The sequence below is a fragment of the Brassica napus genome, chromosome A9 (genome assembly GCF_020379485.1).
Source record: "Brassica napus cultivar Da-Ae chromosome A9, Da-Ae, whole genome shotgun sequence".
Taxonomy (NCBI): Eukaryota; Viridiplantae; Streptophyta; class Magnoliopsida; order Brassicales; family Brassicaceae; genus Brassica; species Brassica napus.
This window is the reverse complement of record NC_063442.1, coordinates 38012690-38024813: the sequence shown is the minus strand read 5'-3', so window position 1 is coordinate 38024813 and position 12124 is coordinate 38012690. Positions and strand designations below refer to the sequence as shown.

Here is a 12124-nt window from a genome sequence, read left to right as displayed (position 1 = left end):
TATTTCCCTTTAATTAGCTTTTAGGATCGCAATTAAAAAATTTAGCTCATACTAACCTGTGATTTTACACGCCTAATGTTATCACTATTTAGTTAAAAGGACAAACATAACAACTTATTAAATATAACTACACTATAAACTCTCTAAATTAAATTAATATCCGATAAATTAATAAACACAATAAACAAAAAAAATCTCATTGGTTAAATTGGACCAATGCAATAAAATAATATTTTTAAAAAAAATTTCAAATAAACATAATATAAATATAAATTAATAATTAATATCGTATTATTAGTTTTTATTCAGGAATCATAATGAAGTCTATCTTTATTTTTTCTAAACATTTCAAAATATTTTGATGTAATTTTTTTTTTATTTTTACAACTAAAAATGTATATACATGCACAAAATGTTTGAAAAAAAAAATGAAATTTGTATTTGTATACTCTAATCAACATATAGACCTCAAAAATTAAATTTATCTTATTTTCAAATAAAAAATTATTCAAAATATATAAGCTTAAAAAGGATAAATTTTGTAAATTAATAACTCTGTAGATTAATAAAATATCATAATCTCAATATTATTAATATATAGAGTTTTTGCTGTAGTATAGTAGTTGACCAAATGAATAATTGATGTTTATACATAGAAAGTTATATAGTTCGATGTCCAAGTATTGCAAATTAAGGAAGAAATAAGCTTATTAAGAGATATGGTCATTATACATTCTTGTGGAGAGGATTGTTTGTTGGAACACTACGATTCAAGAGCTTAATCTATATAATTTTTTATGCTTCCAGCCGTTTAGTTGAATATGATGAATAACAGTATAAACTAGTGTCGATTGTTCATAAAGTCAGGGATGCCTTTAGAACAAAGGTGATGATATAAATGAATATAGATCGGGGAGTTCTTTTCTCACGCGCTTGCCGGTCCAAAGCTTGAGAACCTTTGAATCCTTTACAGACAAAGACAGCAAGTGAAGGTAGTTTTTACACGTTCCTTCCTCATACACTACCCGATTAGATTCTCCATGGATCCCCAAAGAACTCGGAAGTTAAGTAAATCCCACCTTCCTCTTTTTCTCTTTCCTTTTTTTTTTTGCCATCTCCAATCATCATCACAATAACAAACACCAACCTATGCAGTTTCTTTACTTATCCTTTTTAAAATACACCTCGTTATACATGTATTTTGATTTTGGTGCTTCCAACTCTAAAACTTTTGTTTACAGTGTCCCTCGGATCCCTATACTAGTAGTTTGCGCATGGAATTGAAAAGACTAATAAATGAAAGAGAATTGTGTGCTTCGTTATCGTGATATAAAGTGAGCATGGAGAATTAATTCATGTTCCTAAACCTAACAATTATTTGTAGGTTCAATTATTTACTATTTAGGATCTTCTTTTTATATTTTTATTATTGTTCTGTTATAAATATGAAACCAGCTAACCATTTCTCATTAAGATTTGGACATAGTTTAGTTTAGACCTTATCTTCGTTTTGAAGAAATTCATGCTTCTGAATATATACATATGCTTCTATATACTCCCTATCTTTTCTTAGTAAATTAACTACTATCCGATGTCATTTTTAATAGACCTCCAAATTACTCTTCTCATTAAAACTATGAAGAGAATGTGATAAATGATGATAGACGATATACAAAAAAGTTAAACGAAAGACATGCACTTTAACATATAAAAAATAATTTCATCCATAACAATAGATACACATCAGTAGTTCAGTACATCCACTGATTAATTAAGCTGGAAATACAAATGCTAGCTAATTAATTTCTTAGACATGAGCTAAACAAAACATAAACATTAGTTATATTATATCAATATAACATGACACACATTTACGTGTTATCTTTCACACCATTATCTTTTCGTAGTGATCGATTCATTTTCTAGTTATGGAACGACTGATACGGCTTGATCAAGGGAACGAGAGATCCACTTAGGTGAAGCGACATAACATCGTTGGTCGAACCCACCAGCTTACCACTAACAAAAACAGCAGGAACCGCGTTGGCGCAGCCAAGACGGACTAATGCCTTCTCGATCTCGCGGCAGTCAGGATCATTGTCGATCTCGTGGACTTTTGGCTGAACCCTAAGGTCACGGAAAAGGACCTGCACGGCGTAGCAAAGACAGCACGAGTTTTTGGTGAAGATCACAACTCCTTTCTCTGATGACATTCTCATCACCTTGTCCATGATCAGATTCTGATCAAACGGCTTTGAACGGTCGAGAAATGATTTATCTTTAGCTGTGATGTATGTTTCTTTGTTCGTTGTAAAACTTGATGGTCTGCTTGGGCTATTTATAGGGAAGGTAAGTAGTGCAAGATCCCTCTTGGACTAGTCTTTTTCCTTTTAACAATAATTTTTTCTTAACATGAAAAAAAAAGAAAAAAAAACAAGTTGCAGCAAAATAATTATGTAATTTTTTAATTAAGCATATATATTATTAAATAAGGCGACGATCATAATTAAATTAAGCATACGATTCGAGGAGGTTGATTGCGTACATTGTAATGACTTGGAATATTTATGTCTGAGAGTCTCTGAGCAGTATAGTATAACTGGATCTAAAGGCATGCAAGTGAAGGAAACGCGCGTTATTTGCGTCCATGCTTTGTCACTTAGAGCACCCGCAATGGTGTTAATCTAAAAGAAATCCTTAGAAAAAGTGTATTTTGATTTTTTAAGTATTAAAATTAATTTTTCTTTTTTAGATAAAAAAAATAAATATCAACCAATCGTAGGTCGCCACATGTCGTCGGGATCCGCAAATAGTGCAAGAATTCACTAAGAAATAGTCCTTATTTAAGAATTTTAAGGATCGAATCCTTAGCTTTTAGTGGAGTCTACCGATTATTTAATTATTTTTTCTCTAATGACTTCCACTTAAGAATTCTCATTCATTGCGGGTGCTCTTACGTCTCCGAAGCTTTTTAAAACGAATCTCATTGACAATGAAAGTTTAGGAACTGTATATTAACCACGTAGAAGTCAAAGACACAGCAGTTAAATTAGGTAATTAAGTTTGTTTTGTACTTGTCAACTATAGTGTTTAAAAAAAAGGAACTTCTCGACTATATAAATTTTGAACAGACCAAGAAAAGCCCATAGCAAATACGTATATATATCTGTTCCATGGGAGTGTATGGGACTAAAAAGGCTTGGCTTACGTCGACTTGAACGGACTGAACAATTTAGGATGATTTTCAAATTTTCGCTAGATTATTTTTGGTTAAAAGACGGTTTATATTATCTATATTGCCAACACACTAGAGTATATATATGGTACAATTACAAACACGTTGTAATTGTATAATTGCTTTTCATGTACATTCCCCCTCATCCTCACACAACTTGGTTTACTAGCTAGTGTTAGACGTGCTGGTGTAAATTTTAGTAATGATATATGTCTAGGGATTTTTTTGAACATTATAGCTGGTTTTTTTTTAACAGTATAACTAGGTCAAAAAAAAAACTCTTTATTCATTATATATTATATAGTTCATCAAAAAGCTTATAGGATAACAAAAAAAAAGCGAAAAAGTCATTATTTTTCCTTTCAAATATTAGCATGAGTGATACTTATTCTATAAAAATGTTTCTCTTGACTTTCGAGTTTGAAGTCAAAATACTGTAAAAGCGAAGTGAAGTTGTCGATCATTTTGTTTTGTTCTGCTCGTAGCTGGATTTCTCTCATGGCTCATTGTTCGAATCATTATGGGCTAGAAAAGAAGAATGTATACCCAAAGCAGGATTCGAGCTTTTGGTGTTAATTATATACATATCTATCAGCTATATATGTAAACACGTAGTGATTATTCCCTTGTTCAATGTCCCCTACCACCAACTTGCCTAAAGACATATTCTTACATTTATACACACTCATGTTTGATTCTGCTTTTGTCCTCTCTCTTCCCAGACGTAACTTCATACTTGTAAAATGGCTGGCAAACAAAATTCTTTCAAAGATTAGATCAGTCTTACAATTTTCTTTTACTTGGAAAATTATGTATTACATATTCCTAATTTTTGAGTGATAAACAAAACATATGTGAATTTTGTATATATTTATGAAATTGATCCTAGTCGATATTTAATAATTAAAAAGATTAAAACTACAAAAATATCCGGTAGTGCGACGTGAATTTTCGCACTGACCACATGTTTACCTAGTGTTGTTCTATGTTCCGGTGACTTGTGGGTGAAGCTTTTCAAGTGTATAAGATATTCGCCCTTCTATTCATTCACAGAAGATAAGGGATCCTATATTCCTATATAGAAGTAATTAAGCGTCTACGTGTATAATTCCTTTGTGATAATCATCGCTCATCTTGTCACTTCATCGATCTATCATATCACCATATCTCAGTCACTGTTGTTAAATTTAATTATATTCATTCGTCTGTTCAGTAATAAAAATATCAATGCAGTAGCATTTCAACAAAATGACGCATTTAATCATATGATTTTACATTTTTGTTTATCTTTACCGTGGAACTTAAACACTAGTGTTACAACAGTTGCTTAAAAGTACACTTGTCTTTTCCTCCGTACAATGCAAGTCAAGATGCATATATACATCTATAAATGTATATAACTTATTATAAATCACCTCCATGCGAAGGAAGCCCAGCATTTTAATACATCTATGCTTCCTCCCGATTATCTATATGATATATGTTTTACACATTGATTATTGACATCATATATATATATATATGTATACATGCATATATACATACATGTAACTGTTAGAACGCTATAGCCATATGGCCTTTGCGTCTTTAAGCATTTGTTTGAGCGACCCGTCGACGTGGAACGAGATGATGTCTTTGGCTGATCCGATATACCTTCCTCCGACAAAAACAGCTGGAACTGCTGGGTTTGATGAGCCGAGCGCACGCAGGGCCCGCTCCATTTCACGGCCTTCGGAGTCCTTATCGAGCTCGTGGATCGCTGGACTAGCTCCTAGTTCGTAGAATAACGTCTTGATGCTATGGCACATACAGCAAGAGCTCTTAGTGAATATTACTGCTGCTGTCTTCGACGACAGATCTCTTATTCTCTCCATTTGCGGTTGATCAAGAAAACTTAGTAATAAATGAAGTGTTTGTTTTTGGAATGAGAAAGGCTTAGGTTGTATTTGTAGATATGCTTGGGTCAGCTGGTATTTATAATGGTCATTGTGGAAGATCTTGGATTTTTTTTATTTTGTTATAATAATTCACTACTGGATAACTATATAATTGATATACCCCACTCGAAATATATTATTGTAATTAAAATGTCCCACAGACCAAAATTTCCTAGAAATAGGCTAAGTTCTTTGTGATATAATTACGGATAAGAAAAATGCTTACCCTTATGATTTTGTTTGATGGAGACTCCTTTTATGTATTTAATTGTCGTTGATTTATATAGTTTATTTATAATGGACTTATAGCAGAGGTGGGATTGTCTGTTATATATTTATAATGTGCATTATATTACAAAAATATTAAGAGAGATGACTTATATCACTTTCGGTCCGTGGCTGGCAGTAGCATCACATACCCAAAACATTAATTTACAATTATATCTTATTCCCCTTTTAAGTTATAGTGGAAACGTGGAAGGTTAATAATTTGCGGTAATGTGCCATGAACAATAAAGTGATATGATATTTCAATTTTCATGCGCTTTGGTTTTCACTAGTACATGGAGAGAGTGATATCATTTAGCATTGGTTGGACGGTATATATATTTTACTGTTTTACGGCATCTATTTCTTAATTCTAATTAGTATGTTTCATGTGTGTTTCCAAAAGAAAATGAGTAGGTTTCATATAAAAGTTCTATATAAAACTTACAGTTTTTGCAGTCTTATATTTTTGTTCATGTCTTATTTTCTTTTTTCCTAATGTAACTATGAGAGGCTTAAAAACTGTAAAATCAGCAAAACAATATACAATTACAGTAAAAAGTGTCACATACTAAGTTCTATGTATGACTACAAGTCTACAACTCAACTAATTATCCACATAAATAATTAGTTTTGTCATAATTATATTATAGTAAGTACCTGAAGAAAAGATAAAGCCATTTCTGGACAACATCATCTCGTATTGGCTCTTTATACGTGGACGACAAAATATATCACAATAATAGTTGCTAGATATAGATACATGAATTTTGTAATATGATTAATTAATTAATGTAAACGATTGGCGCTTCATAACTAAAATAACTAATAAAGGGTATTAATGTTCTTAATGTTTCATACATTATGTTTCAGAGTGGTTGCATTATAGTAGTTTAAAATTCAGAAGTGTACGCGACGAGAAAAGAGATTTGCTGGTGACTATTGCGTCATCTTTGACATGGAAAAAAATCTGAGATAAGAAGTTTATCCATATCTGACCCTACTCCACAAATATATTTTTATTTATAAAAAGGTGGCCATTGTATACTATGTGTGCGTATACAGGAATAAAAATGTGTCAATGTATATGTAACTGATTCCATCTTATATGTAATGTGCGTGTGTAAATGAAGATACTAGTATCCATGTGTCGCCTACTTGATTTGTTTCAACTGTAACTCATAATATCTCAAGATTCTTTCTTTTTCTTCTACGAACATTGCAATCTATAATACCATTAAATTATTGTAACAAAATTGGTTGACATTTATAAAATGAAAAAGAAGAGAAGAGCATTTGGACACGACTGATGAAAGTCCAGTGTAGCTAGATACCGGTCTGAATCTAGGTTTATAATGCTGACAATGTAATGCTGATAATTAATACATCAAAACATGTGTTTCTGAACCAAAATAAAATCTTTTTTTTTTCTTGCTAAAGATGTAAAAATCAGTTCTGAAAATGAAAGTTTGATACAACTGACTTGTATCTAGTCTGCTTGAAACCCAAAAAAAAAAACTAATTATTAGAGTTGTGCTGCATCATATATCCTCCATTATAAACATTGACAATGGTTAACCATAATTGAAAACTGCAGTATAAAACTTGAGCCCTAATCATATATATGATCCCAACTAGACCTTCTTCGGAATTAGTTTCATATGTTTATATTCTTTCGTCACTCAATCTGATTGTCCCACCGGTCATCAAACGTGTAAATCATTACCAGTGCATACTTCTATTCAAGGTTTATAACTTGCAAGTATATATTAGATACAATTCATGATATTTACGCAGGAATGAAAAATATTAAAAAACTACATAACATTGTTGAAAGAAACTACTACATAACATATTGGGCGGACTAGGCTTTGCCATGAGTTTTATGGCTAATATTACATAATGAATATTTTTCATATTTAATAATATGCTTATAGGAACAAGAAATACAGTTAAGAGCATCTCCAATGTAAAACTTCATTTTTTCCTCCAAAATGGAGTAAAAGTGCAAATGGAGTAAAATTGCTCTAACCTTACTCCATTTCCCATTCCATAATGGAGTGATGAACAAACAAAAAATAAATTACTCCATTTATGGAGTAAATTTCATTATGGAGTGAGATTTGGAGTTGGGTTGGAGCATTCCTCACTCCATATTCACTTTTACTCCATTTTAGAGAAAAAAAATGGAGTGAGGATGGAGATGCCCTAAAGACATTAGACACTCTCCCTTTGGCCATACAAGAATACATTTTATGCATATAAATGAAAACATATTACATAATGAATATTTTTCATATTTAATAAATTAATAAATTTTGTAAATAAATATTTTTACACATATAATATATATAAAATATAAATCTTTCCCCACTAGGAATATATTCTCTCAATTATTTTCCCCTATATACATAGATAGATAGCGTTGACAGAATAATTTTAGCTTCCCTCTACTTGTTAAAATCGAATCCAACTTCTGAGTTTTGGTTGATGGGCCTGAAGACCCATAAATAAAATTTGCATGGACTTGAAACTTAACAAAACAGCCCACATACGTTTTCCCGTTGCTCAGTTTTTTTTTTTTTGTTTATATTTTTCGGGTCGCGTAAAACCCTAAATCAAAAAACTTGGATTCTTCTCCTTCGATCAAAGGTACGAACTTTGGGTCCTTCTGTCACAATATTCTACTCGAAACCAATTTAGTTCAGGTAGGGCTATTGAGCTATTAATTGATTTAAAAGTCTTGTTATTTGGGAATATTGAATTGTCTAATGGGTTTTGATCTTGTTTATTGCTTCGAGAATATCTACATTCATTAGGTTTTTGGATTTAGCTCTTAAGTGTTACTATTGTATAAATTTAAGAAGAAAACAAACTGATACTAGATTGTGCTAATTATTTTGTTTTTTCTTGTACGGTTAACTGTTATTGTCTTACAGCTTGACACTGTTTTAGCTTCTACATTGTTAATTTCAGGCTCCTTAAATGGCAGACACTAATGCATCTGAAGAAACCATCATTGATGCTTCTAAGGAGCAACATGAAACGGTCGATGAGATGCTTGCCAGGCACAGGTAACACCACCATTCTTATTTATCGAATGGATGTTTCAGGTTTCTTCCCCTTGTGTAGATATGTAGCAACTGATTTTTTTTGTACTTTAATTTGATTATAGGCAAGAGATAAAACAACTACAGAACAAGGAGACGGAGCTGAAAAAGGCTGCTGCTAAAGGAAGCAAAGCTGAGCAGAAAGCTAAGAAGAAGCAAGTCGAAGAAGACATCTCCAAACTCTCCACCAAGCTTAAGGAGAAACAGCTGAAAGAGCTCGCCTCACAAGGCTTCAGCAGCAGCACTAGCAGCAGCATCTCCAAGGACGAAACGAACGAGAAGAAAGGAGACATCGACACTCTAGTGAGAGCCATCGCTGGAGTCTCAGTCACCGCTCAGCAAGAGCACTCGAAGCCGAGCAAGAGCGTGAAGAGACGCGAGAAGCGAGCCAAAGAAGAAGCGGAGAGAGAGCAGAGAATCAAAGAGGAGCAGAGCAACGTGACAAGCGATCGCATGGTGGAGAACCAAAAGCTCGAGAAGAAGCTTAAACCCCTGGGGCTAACCGTCATCGAGATCAAACCAGACGGGCATTGCCTTTACCGAGCAGTGGAAAACCAGCTCGCCAGTCTCTCGGGCGGTGCGTCTCCTTACACTTACCAGAAGCTTAGAGAAATGGCTGCTGCTTACATGAGAGAGCACAAAACCGACTTCATCCCGTTTTTCTTATCGGAAACCGAGTCTGAGTCCGAGTCTGCGGAGGAGCGGTTTGAGAAGTACTGCAGAGAAGTGGAGTCAACAGCTGCTTGGGGAGGTCAGTTGGAGCTAGGAGCGTTGACGCATTGCTTGAGGAAACACATAATGGTGTTTTCTGGATCGTTTCCTGATGTTGAAATGGGCAAAGAGTATAAATCAGGGGATGGCTCGAGCCTTAAGTTGTCGTATCACAGGCATGCTTTTGGGCTCGGTGAACATTATAACTCCGTTGTGCTCGTCAACAACATCACCGCATGATGATGGGACTTTCTCTCAAGCTCTCGAGACAATCTACTTTTGTTTGTATCACAAGTTTTCAAGATTTGCTGAAATTCTATTGGCTTTCAAACTGTAACTTCAAATTTTTTTTTCATTACAGTTTCAAGTTTTCATTACAGAACACATGAATGTAGCAGTTCTAATGTATTGACCCTTGGAAAATTTTGGAGCTAATTCATTTTGGGGGTTCTAGAGATGGGGGAAAGAGAACAATATCGTGTACACAAGTTGTTACATCAGAATCTATGCTATGCTCTTATCATCATCATCAACCATAAGTGTTCTAAATCAATCAATCATGGTGAAAAGAAACGACACATGGCCTTATCACGAATCTGCCTAAGATTCCTCATTTCTGTACATTTCCAAATCTAGTGTCAGAATCATGCTTTCCTGTAAAATCTACTGCCAAAATATTAAAATTTCTCAACACAATGGACGGTTGATTCTCTATCCTCGCAAGTCAAATGCAACAACAGAGAAGACTCTTAAGTGTTAAGACAAACACTCTCTCTCACACTCAAAGTTTGTGAAAGAAACTTGAAAAAATGGCTGTGTAGATAATAGTGTAAAAAGCTAAAAGCAAAGATCTTGGGTCTGATCATACAAACACACTTTCACTCTAGACTCCAGGTCACACAGGCAGAAAAAGTATTGCAAAGACAATCTTTATATTTTTAACCTTTCTTGCTTTCCGTTTCTTTTGGGCATGAAACTTGTGGGGAATCCATTGTTTGCTTGAAAAGATAGGCATCTAAATGGATAAACCCATAATCCAATCTCCACCTCAGTGGATGCATCAAAAGCAAAAAAGATATTGCAACAAGAAAAACAAAAGCAACATAAGAGTACACATAATCACACTGTTGCCGTGTCGCGTGGATCACTGCTAAACCATATGGTAAGGATATTTCCGTATTTAGTAAAAAAAAAAAAGAGATTCTCATGAACTGTGTATGCCACTTGGTTCTGATATTTGAAAACGAAAGAATCTAATAAGTTGATGCAGTTTTTAGTGAACGCCAAAGGTCACAACACTGCATAAGGAACAAAAGTAAGTAAAGTAGTGACATAACGCAATCTTACCCTCCCTATAAATAGGCTAACTTTGTATATCAAACAACCACCGAGATAAGTTCCTCTCTCACACTAAGTCCTACATTCCTCATACTCTATATAGTACGTCCCAAATGGAAAGCATAAGAAGTTTAGTTGCAGACAAACCAGTGGTGCTTTTCAGCAAAAGCTCCTGCTGCATGAGCCACTCTATCCAAACACTGATATCCGGATTTGGTGCAAAGATGACAGTGTACGAGCTGGATCAGCTGTCTAACGGGAAGGAGATCGAGAAGGCGTTGGTACAGATGGGGTGTAAGCCGAGTGTACCAGCGGTGTTCATAGGGGAACAGTTAATCGGTGGAGCTAACCAGGTGATGACTCTCCAAGTCAAGAACCAACTAGCCGCATTGCTAAGAAGAGCCGGAGCCATATGGGTTTAAAGACCAAAAAAATACAACTAGAATAGAATAAGTGATGAGAAGAATCTATACTTTCTTTTGCCTTTTTTTTTTCGGGTTTCGAGTTTCTACAATGCACGGTTATGTTTTAATCAAGTGCAAAAGTCTGTAGTCACACAACCCTGATGCTAAGATCAAGAACTTGTATTCTCAATGTATCAGCAATGCTTATTAATAATCAATAGAGAAAGATTTGCTTTTTTCGTTAATCTTTGTTTGACAAAATGAAAGGGGCTTTTATTCAACAGCCAAGGAAACAGACAGACACTCACTCACTTTTCTTCAGTTAGAGATGAAATCATTCAAGACGCCATTAGCATGGTCAAGCTTAGAGTGTCTTCGCCAGTTCTCGACTGCTGTAGACACTGCAGCTTTAGCCTCGCGAATCTCTTGAGCCGTGAACTTGTGTTCTATGATTCCCAAAGGGCCAGGTTGCAGAACATTGATCACTGTTTCAGCTTCTTTCTCAAGCTGCCTGTTAAAAAAAAAAGGCTTAGCATTTCAACATAAACACACAAAGCGACGATGTTCTGTTATACAATCTCACACTGATCAACAGTTTATGCTGGACCAGTTTCAATTAAGCCACCAAGAGGAGAGGTTTTAGCATCATTCAGGCTTAAAGTACTAATCGAAGCTCAAAAAACACTAGCTTTGATAGAAAATTGAATATCCATATCCGTCGAGATAATAAATCAAATTAAAGGAAGATAAAACCGATAGCAACCAATTTAGAATAACGACAAGGAGGCTGATGAACGAACGAACGAACCTGAAGAGCCCGGAGAAGGGTAAAGCTCTGGCGATTCTGTTAATAGACATCGTCGCCGGAAGGAGATTAAATTAAGGAGCTGCTGCTTGATGTTCAACGAAAACAAATTATGTAGATCCGATAAGAGAAACGCTTTAGAGAGATAAATGAAAAAACGCAAAATGTACGACTTCACTGGGGATCGAACCCAGAATCTCTGGTTTCGTAGACCAGCGCCTTATCCATTGGGCCATGAAGTCATTCGTGTTGGTTGAAGTGTACCAAAGTTAATGTTCACCTCATCTTTCATGATTATGATAGTGGAAGGTTTTATG

General features: G+C 34.5%; 5 protein-coding genes and 1 non-coding gene across 7 annotated transcripts; 2 read left to right on the top strand and 4 right to left on the bottom strand.

The window, feature by feature from the left end:
* Nucleotides 1–1699: 1699 nt before the first annotated feature.
* LOC106375232 (glutaredoxin-C14) lies at nucleotides 1700–2327 on the bottom strand. Its single transcript, XM_013815095.3, has one exon. The coding sequence runs from the start codon at nucleotides 2229–2231 to the stop codon at nucleotides 1923–1925; it is 309 nt and encodes a 102-aa protein (XP_013670549.1). The 5' UTR covers nucleotides 2232–2327; the 3' UTR covers nucleotides 1700–1922.
* Nucleotides 2328–4473: 2146 nt separating this feature from the next.
* LOC106375229 (glutaredoxin-C11) lies at nucleotides 4474–5268 on the bottom strand. Its single transcript, XM_013815093.3, has one exon. The coding sequence runs from the start codon at nucleotides 5107–5109 to the stop codon at nucleotides 4798–4800; it is 312 nt and encodes a 103-aa protein (XP_013670547.1). The 5' UTR covers nucleotides 5110–5268; the 3' UTR covers nucleotides 4474–4797.
* A 2651-nt stretch (nucleotides 5269–7919) lies between these two features.
* On the top strand, nucleotides 7920–9717 carry LOC106375227 (OVARIAN TUMOR DOMAIN-containing deubiquitinating enzyme 5-like). Of its 2 annotated transcripts, none has more exons than XM_022691309.2 (3): nucleotides 7920–8091; nucleotides 8416–8513; nucleotides 8615–9717. In XM_022691309.2, exons 2-3 carry the CDS (start codon nucleotides 8425–8427, stop codon nucleotides 9498–9500), a joined length of 975 nt encoding a protein of 324 aa, XP_022547030.2. In that variant the 5' UTR covers nucleotides 7920–8091; nucleotides 8416–8424; the 3' UTR covers nucleotides 9501–9717. The 2 variants fall into 2 exon arrangements, with proteins under 2 accessions (XP_022547030.2, XP_013670543.2); XM_013815089.3 differs by having other exon boundaries at nucleotides 8027–8147.
* Nucleotides 9718–10626: 909 nt separating this feature from the next.
* LOC106411718 (monothiol glutaredoxin-S6) lies at nucleotides 10627–11242 on the top strand. Its single transcript, XM_013852527.3, has one exon. It carries the CDS (start codon nucleotides 10712–10714, stop codon nucleotides 11018–11020), a length of 309 nt encoding a protein of 102 aa, XP_013707981.2. The 5' UTR covers nucleotides 10627–10711; the 3' UTR covers nucleotides 11021–11242.
* Nucleotides 11221–12020, bottom strand: LOC125578515. The gene is made up of 2 exons (XM_048741396.1): nucleotides 11811–12020; nucleotides 11221–11513 (listed from the first exon to the last, which is right to left on the bottom strand). The coding sequence occupies exons 1-2, from the start codon at nucleotides 11858–11860 to the stop codon at nucleotides 11321–11323; spliced, it is 243 nt and encodes an 80-aa protein (XP_048597353.1). The 5' UTR covers nucleotides 11861–12020; the 3' UTR covers nucleotides 11221–11320.
* On the bottom strand, nucleotides 11977–12049 carry TRNAR-ACG. The gene has a single exon. It is a non-coding gene; the product is annotated as a tRNA-Arg (tRNA).
* Between the last annotated feature and the right edge of the window lie 75 nt (nucleotides 12050–12124).